At 49.6% G+C, this 15,876-nt stretch overlaps 1 protein-coding gene across 5 annotated transcripts in view; it reads left to right on the forward strand.

The window, feature by feature from the left end:
• Positions 1-6,227, forward strand: part of GPT (glutamic--pyruvic transaminase) — a 33,342-nt gene extending 27,115 nt beyond the window's left edge. For all 5 annotated transcript variants that reach the window (XM_088676123.1, XM_060278210.2, XM_088676124.1 and 2 more), the window contains 5 exons: positions 969-1,105; positions 1,316-1,490; positions 2,705-2,860; positions 3,374-3,486; positions 5,540-6,227. In XM_088676123.1, coding sequence (XP_088532249.1) covers positions 969-1,105; positions 1,316-1,490; positions 2,705-2,860; positions 3,374-3,486; positions 5,540-5,681 — 723 coding nt within the window. In that variant the 3' untranslated portion in view covers positions 5,682-6,227. The remainder of the gene's footprint in view (positions 1-968; positions 1,106-1,315; positions 1,491-2,704; positions 2,861-3,373; positions 3,487-5,539) is intronic.
• The last annotated feature ends 9,649 nt before the right edge of the window (positions 6,228-15,876 follow it).

Below are 15,876 nucleotides of genomic sequence, written 5' to 3' on the forward strand. Positions count from 1 at the left end.
ATTTTGGACTCACAGCTGTCCGTGGAGGCGCAGGTCAATTCTGTGTCCAGGGCAGCTGTTTATCAGCTCCATCTGGTATGCAGGCTGAGTCCCTACCTGCCTGCGGACTGTCTCGCCAGAGTGGTGCATGCTCTGGTTATCTCTCGCTTGGACTACTGCAATGCGCTCTACGTGGGGCTACCTTTGAAGGAGACCCGGAAACTACAACTAACCCAGAATGCGGCAGCTAGACTGGTGACTGGGAGCGGCCGCCGAGACCACATAACACCGGTCTTGAAAGATCTACATTGGCTCCCAGTACGTTTCTGAGCACAATTCAAAGTGTTGGTGCTGACCTTTAAAGCCCTAAACGGCCTCGGTCCAGTATACCTGAAGGAGCGTCTCCACCCCCGTCGTCCAGCCCAGACACTGAGGTCCAGCACCGAGGGTCTTCTGGCGGTTCCCTCGCTACGAGAAGCCAAGTTACAGGGAACCAGGCAGAGGGCCTTCTCGGTAGTGGCACCCACCCTGTGGAATGCCCTCCCACTAGAGGTCAAAGAGAACAACAATTACCAGACCTTTAGAAGGCATCTCAAGGCAGCCCTGTTTAGGGAAGCTTTTTAATGTGTGATTTCTGTATTTTAATGTTTTGTTGGAAGCCGCCCAGAGTGGCTGGGGGAACCCAGCCAGATGGGCGGGGTATAAATAATAAATTATTATTATTATTATTATTATTATTATTATGAACCTCCCCACCCCACCCAAAGTCTGGCATCAGGCCAGCTGCTGTAAATGGGTGGTGCGTGGGTCCAGCCGCCTCCTCCAGGCATCGATTCTCTTCCTTCAGGGGAAGCAGTAGCAAAGCCAAGCAGGGGGATGGAGGCAGAAGTTCTACATCCTTTGCACTTATCCTGGCTGCTGCTGCTGCCGCCCTCTTGCTGCAGCCTTGATGCTTGCGTGCCAACCCTGTGCCCCTTCCTACCCCTAAGGTCTACCAGGACAACATTTACGCCGAGGGCTCCCAGTTCCACTCCTTCAAGAATGTGCTCTTTGAGATGGGGCCCAAGTACTCAGACAGCGTGGAGCTGGCCTCCTTCCACTCCATCTCCAAGTGCTTCATGGGCGAGTGAGTAGCCTCTTCTGCCGCAGTGTCTGGAGGATAGCCTCTTCCGCCTCCTGTAACATGGAAAGCGGGGAGAGTCTGGCTTTTTCCCTGGCTTCAAAGTCTCCTGCCTAATATGTGTAATGGAGCCAGGAAGAGTCGGGTGGATATTTTCATATTTATGTTCGGGTCCAATCCCACTGCACAGTTTTGCCCACTTCCTTACGTTGTCAGGTGCGGCTTCCGAGGGGGTTACGTGGAGCTGATTAACATGGACCCCTTAGTTGTGCAGCAGCTGAGCAAGCTCATCTCTACCCGCCTCTGCCCGCCAGTCACTGGGCAGGTCCTCTTGGATGTCGTCGTGAATCAGCCTCAGCCTGGAGACCCTTCCTACCAACAGTTCAGCCAGGTGAGTCAAACGGGGGCTGGCGGTGCATTGAGAGGAGCTGAGGAATTTTGGGGTCACAGCCAATAACAAATAGAAACTGCCAATACTGCCATGCCTTTAGAACAGTCGTTCCCAAAGTGGGTGGTAGTGCCCCCTGCTGGTGATTACTGGGTTGGTTGGTGCACTAAGAGGCAAGTGGGCAGCAGGGGGCACTGGAGGTATAAATGACTATCGGGACTTTGAAAAGCTGGTGGATTAGCTGAATGCCAGCTGAGTTGTGCTAGTGGTGAACAAGCACTCGCCCCTCTAACACGTCGGCAAGCAGAGAGATGAGGCCACATCAATCTAAAATATAATCTAATACAAAAGGATGTCATATAGAGGAGGGTGAAAGGTTGTTTTCTGCTGCTCCAGAGAAGCGGACACGGAGCAATGGATTCAAACTTCAAGAAAGAAGATTCCACCTAAACATTAGGAAGAACTTCCTGACAGTAAGAGCTGTTCGACAGTGGAATTTGCTGCCAAGAAGTGTGGTGGAATCTCCTTCTTTGGAGGTCTTTAAGCAGAGGCTTGACAGGCATATGTCAAGAATGCTTTGATGGTGTTTCCTGCTTGGCAGGGGGGTTGGACTGGATGGCCCTTGTGGTCTCTTCCAACTCTATGATTCTATCTAAGACACTCTGCCATTTTTCCAAGTCACCTGCATGGAGGTGTCTTTAGGCCAGCGGGTAAAAGGTAAAGGTAAAAGACTCCTGGATTGTTAAGTCCAGTCAAAGGCAACTATGGGGTTGCGGCGCTCATCTTGCTTTCAGGCCAAGGGAGCCGGCGTTTGTCCACAGACAGATTTCCAGGTCATGTGGCCAGCAGAACTAAACCGCTTCTGGCGCAATGGAACACCATCCGTGACGGAAACCAGAGCGCACGGAAATGCCGTTTACCTTCCCGCCACAGTGGTACCTCTTTACCTACTTGTGCTGGTGTGCTTTCGAACTGCTAGGTTGGCAGGAGCTGGGACAGAGCAACGGAAGCTCACCCCATCGCAGGGATTCGGACCGCCAACCTTCTGATCAGGAAGCCCAAGAGGCTCAGTGGTTTAGACCACAGCGCCACCCGCAGCCCTATTTGGGCCTGTAGGGGCGAGAGATGAACCGTGGCCATTCATGGCCTCTTCCTAGTTCCTTTGCTCCCTCTCCATCCTCTGACCTGGAGGGTCTCTCTTCTTCCTTACAATGCAGGAAAAGCAGGCCGTGCTGAGCTCTCTGGCCCAGAAGGCCCAGCTCACAGAGGAGACCTTCAACCGAGCTCCCGGGATCCGCTGCAACCCGGTGCAGGGGGCCATGTATGCCTTCCCCCGAATTCATCTACCACCTCAGGCTGTGCAAGAGGCACAGGTAAGGCCACACCTCCACCTGGGGCTTCAACTCCAGGATCCTCTTTCCAGAGGGATGCGCAGGGAGGGTCCAGGACTCAGGGGCAGGGCAGGTACTATGTGTGCAGAAAGGGGCTGCAAGTTTGAGCCCCGGACTCTCCAGCTGAAAGGATCTCTTGGCCACAAAACCGTTCATTGCTTTCGTCCCATTTATCTATTCATGCAAATATTTGTATACCGACGCATCACTTAAAAAGGTATATCAAAGCGGTTGGCAGCAATAAAAACATAAATCCATGCAATAAGACCGCAAAGAAGTTAAAGCATGCATCATTTAAGAATTGTGGAAGGGTGGCTTCTCAATTGCCAGCCTAGGCCTGGCAGAATAAGACGTCTGAGCTCCACCAGCTTCAGGTTCCAAGTGGGTAGCATCCCATTCTCACATCTCCAGAACATTGACTGGCTCCCTTCTTCCAGCCCCCCCCCAAGCATCTCTATACCACTGGCTCTTGTCTCCCCCCTTCACTTCTCCCAGGCCCTGGGCCAGGCGCCAGACATGTTCTTCTGCCTGAAACTTCTGGAGGAGACGGGCATCTGTGTCGTGCCAGGGAGTGGCTTTGGCCAGAAGGAAGGGACCTTTCACTTCAGGTAAAGACCCACTTGGCTCCCTGTGGTTTCTCTCCACTCCAGGTGGGCTCTCAGGTCATCCAAATGCACCTCAAAAAGGATATGGGAGAGTTGGAAGATGCTCAGAAAAGGGAGAGACCAAAAAGGTCCAGGCAGTGGCGTAGGAAGGGGGGGTGCGGGGAGTGCGGGTCGCCCTGGGTGTCATCAAAGAGGGGGGGGTGACAAAATGGCCAACCAGCTGGGAGGGGGGCATGCCGCTTCCCCGGTGCTGGCGCTCCTGAACTACCATCCTGAACTGGGGGCTGCTGGCACCGGCTTGGGGAGCCGTGGGGAGAGGAGGGCAAAGCCTGACTCCATCCCACTGGAGATGTGGGGCAGGGGGGGGGGCGAACTCGGAAGCAGAACTTTCCACAGGAAAACACAACACACAAAAAGGGGCCCTGCGGCATCGAGTGTCTTTCAAAACACAAGCAAAGCAACCGAGCCAGGTGACTTTTGTTTACACCGAGCAGCCTTGCAAGGCTCGGATCTGGGGAGGGGGGTGCCAGAAGGGCGCAACAGCCTCCCCTCGGGGCTGGGGTCGCTCCAGCGGCGGTGGGGGTTGGCTGCGCGATGCCTTTGTTCTCTGCCGCTTGCCCCGCCCCACCCTGCCCTGCCCTGGGTGTGTTGGAGTCACACGCCGCCGCTGGGTCCAGGGCTTACCTTCCAAGTCCCGGACTGCAGAATCCGGGACCGGCAGCCATGTGACACCGCAAGTTGCGTCGACGTAACTTCCGGTGTCGCTTTGCCCTTCTATGGGCACCAAAAATGGCCGCCGCCGGCTTCAAAAGTAGCTTCTACGCATGACCGGAAGTGCGTCGGCGCAACCTCCGGTGTCGGGCCGTCCATCTATGGGCACCAAAAATGGCCGCCGCCGACACCGAAAGTCGCATCTACACACTTCCGGTCATGCGTAGATGCGACTTTGGAAGCCGGCGGCGGCCATTTTTGCTGCCCATAGAAGGGCAAATCAGAAAGGAAAAAAAATGGCCGCCGGCAGGAGAAAATAACGGAGAAAAATGGGAGACGAAGTGATACAGGGGACCACTGGGAAAAGGTAGGTAAAAACGGGGGTTTCCCGGGGAAAACGGGGTACTTGGTGGCTATGGTCCAGGGGGGGTGGAGCGACTCCCCTATGAAGGAAAACTGCAGTGTTTGGGACTCTGTGTTTGGGAACAGGGAAGGGCTCCTCCACACTTCTGTTTCTCCTGTGATTCTTAGGTGTGAGCCTGAGAGATTTCCGTTTTGTCCTGCCGCTTTCTCTAGCCAAACCTGATGTTTCTTGCTGAATCGGAACAAAAGTCAATCAGGTTTTCTGCAGATTGATGTTTGTTTCAATTCAGCAGTTAACAGTGGGGTTTTGTGGAGAGAGCAGAGGGACGAAAGAAAAACTTCTCGGACCAGTGCCTAGGAATCTTGGGACAAACAGAAGTCATTGGACAAGCAGAAGTGTGAATGAACGCTAAGAGACGACACGAGAGAAGTTTATAGGATTGTGCATGGCATGGAGAAAGCAGAGACGTGTTTTTCTCCCTGTCGCATAACTCTTGGAGATCCCATGAAGCTGAAGGAATATTCAGGACAGATAAAGGAAACTCCTTCTCCGTGCAGCGCAGAGTTAAACTGTGGAACTCCCTGCCACAGGAGGCAGTGGGGGCTGCCAACTTGGATGGCTTTAAAAGAGGATTAGACACATTCATGGAGGAGGAGGAGGAGGAGGAGGAGGAGGAGGAGGAGGAGGAGGAGGAGGAGGAGGAGGAGAGGGCTACTGGTGGCTATGAGCCCTGATGGCAATGTTCTGCCTCCACAGTGAGAGGTAGACTCAGTTGCTGGAAACCACAGGAGGGGAGAGGGCTCCAGTGCTCAGGTCCTGCTGACAGGGTCCCAGTCTTGCTTGCACACGAGAAAGAGAGGCTTGCCTTTGTCAAGGGATGGGGGGGACGGACGCGGTGCTCCTTGGGTCCCTTCCAGCTCTGCACCCCCATGACGTTCTGCTTCTCTGAACCTCTCCTTTCTCGCTCTCGCTCTGCCCCAGAATGACCATCCTGCCGCCTCTGGAGAAGCTGAAGATTGTCTTGCAGAAGATCAGCCAGTTCCACGCCAAATTCACCCAGGAATATTCTCAGCTCCAGCTGCTGGGCAACAGCCAGAAGACGGCGGAGAGGCAGGGGCAATAGGGTGGGGGCTCTTGCCCAGATCTCCTCCCTGCCTTCATGCCACTTCCAGTGAGACTCCAGACCCAGAAGGCACTGTCTGGAACTGGGATCAACTCTGCTCTCCGGAGAGCATTCTCTCCCGCCTCTGCCACACTTAATAGCTTGTTCCCATAGACAAGGCCTCAACGTACTGGGGTGGGGGTGGGGGCATGGGCACAACCCTGTCTCGGCTCCCAGGGACCCCTTTTCCCTTTGCTCACGATGCCATCTCTGCCTTGCCTCCTCGGAGAGAAGAGCCTTCACAGCATTCTCTGGCCCTTCCCAGTCTGGCTTCTCTGCCCTCCTGACAGACAAGGGCGTGGGGGGGCAGAGAAGGGGGGCGGCAGCAGGGTGTCTCTGGGGTGAGAAGAATGAGCAGTGGGGCAAGTGTCAAGGCTGGGCCTGCCCCCAAAGTCACCTTCTGCCTGGACTTTGAGCCCTGATGTAGACCTGATGGAATTCCCTCCGCCTGCCCTGTCTGTGAATGGAGGGGGGTGGGATAGCTATTAAAGCCCCCATGATAAACCAGAGCTGCCTCCGGACTGTCACTGGGGGGCCTTCCAGACTGCTGCCATTTTGGGGTGGGATTCAGTCATGTGCCGGCAAATCCTGGTTGTAAAACTGGAGCGGATTTGGTGCTCTTGCACAGCGACCTGCTTCTGCCCTCCCACGAAAAGTTTGTCTTTTTGCAGGAAGGAAAGTGGTGGGGAAACGCTCTGGAGTTTCCCTTGCTTGATGCAACATCATTTAACTTCAGTGCAGCCTTGGTGCAGACAAATTGGAACGGATACTTAGTCAATGGGGTTTCTGCAGAAGGGATTCAAGAGCGGACTGGGCATTTATTGAGGTCTGCAAAGTTAAAACACTCTGTTGCCCGAGTGCAACAAATCAACTTTTTAAAAGCCTTTTGTGCTTAGGAAAGTGATGAGAAATGTACACATAAACACCACCACACCCTGTGACCTCTGGGTATAGGGCACTATATAAATTCAATAAATAATAATAATAATAATAAGTGAAGGTGAATAGAATCATAGAATCATAGAGTTGGAAGAGACCACAAGGGCCATCCAGTCCAGCCCCCTGCCAAGCAGGAAACACCATCAAAGCATTCTTGACATATGGCTGTCAAGCCTCTGCTTAAAGGCCTCCAAAGAAGGAGACTCCACCACACTCCTTGGCAGCAAATTCCACTGCCGAACAGCTCTTACTGTCAGGAAGTTCTTCCTAATGTTTAGGTGGAATCTTCTTTCTTGAAGTTTGAATCCATTGCTCCGTGTCCGCTTCTCTGGAGCAGCAGAAAACAATCTTTCTCCCTCCTCCATATGACATCCTTTCATATATTTGAACATGGCTATCATATCCCCCCTTAACCTTCTCTTCTTCAGGCTAAACATACCCAGCTCCCTAAGCCGTTCCTCATAAGGCATCGTTTCCAGGCTTTTGACCATTTTGGTTGCCCTCTTCTGGACACGTTCCAGCTTGTCAGTATCCTTCTTGAACTGAATACTCAATAAGCAGGTTGCTTGGAGGAATCCCAGCCTGGAAGTGGGGGGGGGGTGTCTCCCCTTCTGTGCCTTCCAGCAACTGGCATTTGGAAGCATTTACTGGCAGAGCATAGCCACCCGGCCTTGTAGCCGTTGATAACCTGCTTCTCCGTGAATTTTGTCAGTTTCTTTTCAAGCCGTCTCAGTTAGTGGCCCTCCCTGCCTCTTGTGGAAGGCAGTTCCACAGTTTAACTGTGCTCTGCCTGAATAAGTCCTTCCTTCTATCCTGGATCTATTAACATTCCGCTTTATTGGATATATAAGTGGCATAAATTGATGTCACAGCTTATACTGGGAAGAAGAAGAAGAAGAAGAAGAAGAAGAAGAAGAAGAAGAAGAAGAAGAAGAAGAAGAAGAAGAAGAAGAAGAAGAAGAAGAAGAAGAAGAAAATTTCTGTTTTTTCCTAACACTTACATTCCATTTTTCTTCTGCCATGGAACCCAAGGTGTGGTAAGAATTCACCTCTATGCCATGTTGTTCGTTTTCCAGGTGAGGAACAACCACCTTTTGAATGAACCACGGAACCAAGGAAACTCTTTCCAAGCCCAGCATCCAACGTTAGGGACCCGGCATTTATTATAGCTATTGCAATAGGACAGAGCTCACTCAACTCAACGTGCCAGTTGAGAAGGATTTGAGGCACTTCAGAACAAAAGCTGATAAACACAAAAGTTTAAACACAGCAAACCAAGAGTCATAAAACATCTTCACATATGTCAGGAAAGGTTACAGGACATGAGAAGTAAAACACACGTAGCTCCAGGCTGGTATCTTCACCCCTGCAATCACCTTGGAGTGTCTCTGATGTGCCCAGGCCAGTTGACCATTTTAGGTCGCGGATATCCGGCATTACCCTGGCAACTTAGCCTTCAGTGAGAAGAAAGAGCATCATACAACCCTCTTCCTGGGTCTCAGATAGCTTCAAGGGGAGCTGATTCACACTCTGGTGCTAAAACACCCTGGCATTTATAGCACTTTCAGCCTGCAGACAGTCAGAAGCTGCGCCGGACGTTTGGCTTCCAAAGAAGGATTGAAAACCAGAACAATCACTTCCGGTTTTTGATTGTTCGGGAGCCGGTACATTCGGCTCCCAAGGTGTTCGGGAGCCAAGGTTCCACTGTACATCCCAGACCCTTTATCCTTTGTAATCTAGTGGCAGTCTAGTTATGGCAAAACCCAAGAAGGGCGGCAAACTCACTTCGTCCTTGGAGAGCTCCACAGAGAACTTCATAAAAAGCTTCTAGTTTGCCCTTCTTCTTGGGAACCAGGCAGAGGGCCTTCTCGGTGGTGGCGCCTGCCCTGTGGAACGCCCTCCCAACAGATGTCAAAGAGGAAAACAACTACCAGACTTTTAGAAGACACCTGAAGGCAGCCCTGTTCAGGGAAGCTTTTAATGTTTAATAGATTACTATGTTATATTGTTCTGTTGGAAGCCGCCCAGAGTGGCTGGGGAAACCCAGCCAGATGGGCGGGGTATAAATATATTATTATTATTATTATTATTATTATTATTATTATTATTAAAATCATAGAGTTGGAAGAGACCACAAGGGCCATCCAGTCCAACCCCCTGCCAAGCAGGAAACACCATCAAAGCATTCTTGACATATGCCTGTCAAGCCTCTGCTTAAAGACCTCCAAAGAAGGAGACTCCACCACACTCCTTGGCAGCAAATTCCACTGCCGAACAGCTCTTACTGTCAGGAAGTTCTTCCTAATGTTTAATTCTTCTTCTTCTTCTTCTTCTTCTTCTTCTTCTTCTTCTTCTTCTTCTTCTTCTTCTTCTTCTTCTTCTTCTTCTTCTTCTTCTTCTTCTTCTTCTTGCCATCTTCATTCAGAGCCATAGAACAGCCTATTGGAATGTGAGCAATATTTCTACATATGCCTTGATTATTTTCAATAAATCTATGTATGAGAGCTTTGTGGAGTTTTGTTAACACCATCCAGAAAGAGAGAGGAATCTCTAGATGGAACACCCGCTATGTTATTCGGTGGGAAATGTGTGTGTGTTCTTGAACACACCGAAACATAATGGAGCGATAGAACCAGCCATTTCCCAATACCTGTGGATATTTCAGTCGTTTTCAGAAGAAATTGGGCCACCGTCTCTGAGTGTGTCATGAACTCAGCATTTATCACTTCCTGTAAAAAGAAAAGCAGAAGAGAGGAGTGTCCCTCACCACAAATGAGGCCAGGGTAAAAAAAACTGCAATATTTTAAGGCAGAATATTTATTGATTTATTTCACAACATTTATGCACCACTTAATTGTTTTTTAAAAAAGCCACAAAGCAGTTGACAAAGAAAAGAAAACAATAAGATTATTAGTAAAAACTGCAAAAACCCCCAAACTTTTTAAAATATTTGAAGCATAAAACCAGTAAAACTAAAAAGCCAGATGAAAACACACAAACATTTGAAATATCTGGGCTGGCTTGTTTAAAAAAGTTAAAACATTTCAGCAGGCATCAAAAAGGGTACAGTCAAGAGGCAGGGAGTTCCATAGTGGGTGGGGAGGGCAATTGATGGACTACACATGTGCATTCAAATCGGTATCATCTGGGGGATTGCAGCCACAAAGATAGGAAAAGAAGAGCCATTCTGCTCTCTGGAGAGGGATCCCAGCGACAGAAGGGCGCAGCTCTATTGAGGCAGCACTGGGTGTTGACATTTTGCGTCCCTAACAATTTTGCTCCCGGGGCAACTGCCCCTGTGCCCCCCCCCACTGCGCCACTGGTGTCCACACCAGGGCATTCATGCAGACATGCATACCGTAACTGTTTCCTTGTATGAAAAGGCATTCCAGAAAGAAAGAAAAAAGACACGACTCAATCACTCCAAGCAGAATTAAAGTCTATTACTTCTTTTCCTTTCCTGCCTGTTGTACCTGCAAGAGCAGAAATGTTTATTGTTATTATTTGGCTGTTCTGTGCAAGAGCATGTTCTGCACAAAGGGACTTCCTATGATTCTGGTGGGGGGAAGCTCTGGGCTGCCACTTGGATGAAGAGGATCATAGAATCGTAGAGTTGGAAGAGACCACAAGGGCCATCCAGTCCAACCCCCTGCCAAGCAGGAAACACCATCAAAGCATTCTTGACATATGCCTGTCAAGCCTCTGCTTAAAGACCTCCAAAGAAGGAGACTCCACCACACTCCTTGGCAGCAAATTCCACTGCCGAACAGCTCTTACTGTCAGGAAGTTCTTCCTAAAGTTTAGGTGGAAGCTTCTTTCTTGTAGTTTGAATCCATTGCTCCGTGTCTGCTTCTCTGGATGTTGTCTGGATGCTGCAAAATGAGACATCAGCCGCTTCAAATCCGCAGTGGGCAAGCTCTCTGTTAACTCTGTCCAAAGGCACCCAACGGGCAATGTGACATTGCTGCTGCGTCCACACCAGGGCATAAATACATGCTCCAGTGGGTCATGGCTTCCATGTGAACACTTGTCCACCTCCATCCACACAGGAGCGCTTTTGATTCCATGCCTCCCAAATCCACCTCCCTCTTTCCTGTCCCCACTGGTGGGCAGTGCCGGATGGGAGGTCCTCACACTCTTTGGGGGCCCCTCTCTGCCCTGTGAGTGGCAGGATTTGTCCCAGGAGGAAGTGTCGGGTTCCCAGTGGGGTGGGTGTGAAGACACCTTGAGCAGCTGGGCTAAACATCACCCCCACCTGAGCATCAGTACAGATGGGGGGGGAACTATCAGTATTTTTAATAACACCGGTCTTGAAAGATCTACATTGGCTCCCAGTATGTTTCCGAGCACAATTCAAAGTGTTGGCGCTGACCTTTAAAGCCCTAAATGGCCTCGGTCCAGTATACCTGAAAGAGCGTCTCCACCTCCATCGTTCTGCCCGGACACTGAGGTCCAGCACCGAAGGCCTTCTGGCGGTTCCCTCGTTGCGAGAAGCTAAGTTGCAGGGAACTAGGCAGAGGGCCTTCTCGGTGGTGGCGCCTGCCCTGTGGAACGCCCTCCCATCAGATGTCAAAGAGGAAAACAACTACTGTACAAGACTTTTAGAAGACATCTGGAGGCAGCCCTGTTCAGGGAGGCTTTTAATGTTTAATAGATTACTGTGTTTTATTTTTCTGTTGGAAGCCGCCCAGAGTGGCTGGGGAAACCCAGCCAGATGGGCTGGGTATAAATAATAAATTATTATTATTATTATTATTATTATTATTATTATTATTATTATTAACAGACAAAGAAATGTCACTGCTGAGGTGCAGCCACCGTTGGGGTGGCCAAAGAGGTTATGGTGATGCGTCCACAGCTGCTCCCATTGGCTGGGGGCTGTCTATGATGTCACAAAGGCACCTGTCAGTTGCATAGCTATAAAGGTGGGCATCTCCCTCTTCCCAGCACAGACCTCAGTGGGCAGCAGCTGTGGCGCTCGGCTCTGGGGGGGCTCCTTCCTCAGGGAGACAACATGGCAGGAGAAAGGAGGCACTCATCACACAATGGGGTGCCGAGGAACAGGGAGAAGGCAAGTTCGCTTGCTGGGTGGGATCACAGCTTGAAGGCAGCTAATTTCCACAGTCAGAAGCTGGCTGGTGTCTGGTAACGGACCCGGCAGAAGCTGGCAGCTGTTGGTGGCTGTTGGAGTTTGCATTCAGAAGCCGGTGGGTGCCATGAGGTGCGGCAGATGTCAGCTGGCTGAAGGTCACCTTTGGAAGTCAGTTGACGGAAGCTGTGTGGATATTCATGACTTGAAGCTGTGTGTGTGTGTGTGTGTGAATGCAGAGCGGCTGGTGAGTGAATGCGCCCACAGACATTCTTCATGGGATGGCGGACGGCGTGCGTAAGTAAGCGAATGGGAGGTTTTGAATGGTTTGCGTCTGCATGTGTGAATAGGAGCATCCGGACGTATTCCAGGTGAGTAGCGCTTGTGGCTGGCAAATACGTGCTCAGGGGGCGGCAGGTGCCCTCCTCTGGGCGCAGGGTGAATGGAACCAGTGGATATTCATGGATAGAAACCAGCGGAAGTTGACAAGGACGTCCGGGGTGAAGTTGCCAGGCAGCAGCCAGTGGAGGGTCTGGCGGAGGCTGTTGGACAGAGGCCATCCCACTCACCGTGTTTGCCTTTCCAGGAAGCCGGCGAGGTTTTCCCCAAGACCGATCGTGAAAGTAATGAAGAGAACAGCAGGTCTGGAGCAAGGCAGTTTATATTCCTAAATAAATGCCGTTGTTAAAAAAAGCAAAACTGTGTCTGACTGGTTTCATATGAAACAAATGCAACGCTAAGTTTCTAAATGCAATAAAAAATTTCCTTCAGTAGCACCTTAAAGACCAACTAAGTTTTTATTTTGGTATGAGCTTTCGTGTGCATGCACACTTCTTCAGATACATGTTTAAAGTAGTGTTCTCTCTTGCCCCCTCCCAATGGGGGGTTGTGCCGCTGTTTCTGTAGTTGTTGCCAATGGCTATGATGATGTCAAAGTGTAATGGCTACGGTGAAGTCAAAGTTTCTGTGATGTCACAAACAGACGTGGATCGCCGAGAGGAAAAGCAGGGAGGGGTAGGGATAGAAAGATAGAAAAAAGAGAAAGGATAGAGAACTTGATGGCTTTAAAAGAAGACTGGACAAATTCATGGATTCAGCGGGTGCCGTAAGGTGCTGCAGAAGTCAGCTGGTTGGTCACCTTGGGAAGTCAGTTGACAGAAGCAGTGTGGATATTCATGGCTTGAAGCTGGTATGTTTTTTGTGTGTTTATGAATGGAGCGCGGCTGGTGAGTGAATGCGTCCACAGACATTCTTCCTGGACGTCGGCTGACGTGTGTGAACGGGAGCATTCGGACGTGGTCAAGGTGAGCAGTGCTTGTGTCTGGGAAATACATGTTCCGTATGTCAAGTCGGCAAGCTGCGCATATTCTGTCAACTTAACATATAGAATAAGAGAACGAGAAGAACATAACGTTTAAAGAAGACTGGAAAACGTTTATTGAATATATGGTAAATAACTGTGTACACATCGTTGACACTATGCCTGACCTGACACATGTTGACCAGCTGATCATTGTGGTTTGATACTGATCCACTGTCCCCTTCTGCTACTTCCCTTTCCAGGCCCGCAGCTTCCCCATTTCTTTTCTGGCTATCCTGGGACACCCCCAGGATGACCTTCCCCTTTTGCAGGGGTGAAACGAGGCTTTCTTTCACCCGGGTCAAAGACTTAGTTTGGCACCCCCTCACATGCATATTATATTAGTAGTGGTGGTAGTAGTAGTAGTTGAAGAAGAAGAAGAAAATGTGATAATGATCAGGCGCATACCAGTGAGTAAGTCCTATTGAACTCAGTGAGACTTACTTCTGAGTAAAAATGCTTAAGGTTGCAGTGTAAGACTGCACAATCTTTACACAGTTACCTGGGAGTAAGCTCCTTTGAAATCAGTAGGACTTACTTCTCAGGAGTAAAGGCTTGCACTTTAAGGCTCTAAAGAAGAAAAGAAAAGACAAGACAAGACAACAAAAGAATAAATACTCCACAAGTTCCCTTGAAAAATTACTGCCTGCTGAACCAAGAAAAGCTCTCGGACCCGGGGAAATTAATTGGTACACAATGCAATCAAAATATGGGTCATGCAAAAGTGTGATGCACCCTAAGTTATATCTATTAATTAAAATGAACACTCTGAGTAAAACCTATTTGGCTACCATGAAGTATTTTCTTCTGAAGTCATGGTAAAAGTCTGTTAGGTCCCAGGGTAAAGAAGCCAGTCTGAATGTGAATTACCATAGATTTGCAGTACAGACTGCCTTAATTCACCTTCCTGCCCTGGCGTTTACCATATTTTTTTCATGTATAATACTTGAATAATACCCCTCTTATCTTCTCAGCTAGCAAGGTTATGCTTAAAATTCTACAAGGCAGGCTTAGGCAGTATGTGGACCGAGAACTCCCAGAAGTGCAAGCTGGATTTCGAAGGGGCAGAGGAACCAGAGACCAAATAGCAAACATGCGCTGGATTATGGAGAAAGCTAGAGAGTTCCAGAAAAACGTCTACTTCTGCTTCATTGACTATGCAAAAGCCTTTGACTGTGTCGACCACAGCAAACTATGGCAAGTTCTTAAAGAAATGGGAGTGCCTGATCACCTCATCTGTCTCCTGAGAAATCTCTATGTGCGACAAGAAGCTACAGTTAGAACTGGATATGGAACAACTGATTGGTTCAAAATTGGGAAAGGAGTACGACAAGGTTGTATATTGTCTCCCTGCTTATTTAACTTATATGCAGAATTCATCATGCGAAAGGCTGGACTAGATGAATCCCAAGACGGAATTAAGATTGCTGGAAGAAATATCAACAACCTCAGAAATGCAGATGACACAACCTTGATGGCAGAAAGTGAGGAGGAATTAAAGAACCTTTTAATGAGGGTGAAAGAGGAGAGCGCAAAATATGGTCTGAAGCTCAAGATCAAAAAAACCAAGATCATGGCCACTGGTCCCATCACCTCCTGGCAAATAGAAGGGGAAGAAATGGAGGCAGTGAGAGATTTTACTTTCTTGGGCTCCTTGATCACTGCAGATGGTGACAGCAGTCACGAAATTAAAAGACGCCTGCTTCTTGGGAGAAAAGCAATGACAAACCTAGACAGCATCTTAAAAAGCAGAGACATCACCTTGCCGACAAAGGTCCGTATAGTTAAAGTTATGGTTTTCCCAGTAGTGATGTATGGAAGTGAGAGCTGGACCATAAAGAAGGCTGATCGCCGAAGAATTGATGCTTTTGAATTATGGTGCTGGAGGAGACTCTTGAGAGTCCCATGGACTGCTAGAAGATCAAACCTATCCATTCTTAAGGAAATCAGCCCTGAGTGCTCCCTGGAAGGACAGATCGTGAAGCTGAGGCTCCAATACTTTGGCCACCTCATGAGAAGAGAAGAATCCTTGGAAAAGACCCTGATGTTGGGAAAGATTGAGGGCACTAGAAGGGGACGACAGAGGACGAGATGGTTGGACAGTGTTCTCGAAGCTACGAACATGAGTTTGACCAAATTGCGGGAGGCAGTGCAAGACAGGAGTGCCTGGCGTGCTATGGTCCATGGGGTCACGAAGAGTCGGACACGACTAAACGACTAAACAACAACATCTTCTCAGCAGCAGCAGCAGCAGCAGCAGCAGCAGCAGCCAAGCTCTAACCAAGTGAGCGGTATCCTGCCCCTCCCTTTCAACCTTTTGCCTTAGTTTCTAGGTTCCCCATTTCAATGGCCACCGAACCACAGATTTAATCACACAGCTACCACACCTCACTGACTTCCCCAAACTTACTCTTGCAGGCTGACTTTTGAAAACCGCATATTCTTTAACGTGTAACATTAGCATGCTAATGCAAGCATTGCCATTTTTTTCGTCATTTTCCAGAACACTCTCTCTCCTGCTCACGCCATTTCCGTGCTGGCAAGGACTGAACAGGAGCACTTTTGCACCACTCAAGTTCCCCCGCCGTAGCCATTTGAGGAAGGGCATGGAGCTCTCTAGTCAACAGGGCTCTTGATTCGTCTGAAGGCCTCCTCTTAGCATTCCTGGCTGGCTCTGAGCCCACCGTTCCCATCTTTTGACTGTTCCTGATGCTAACAGGGAGGCAGACCCCTATGGCTCCAGCACGACCCACTCCCTCCTTTCAGGA

This window comes from Zootoca vivipara, chromosome 8 (assembly GCF_965207765.1).
Source record: "Zootoca vivipara chromosome 8, rZooViv2.hap1.1, whole genome shotgun sequence".
In the NCBI taxonomy this organism is placed as follows: domain Eukaryota; kingdom Metazoa; phylum Chordata; class Lepidosauria; order Squamata; family Lacertidae; genus Zootoca; species Zootoca vivipara.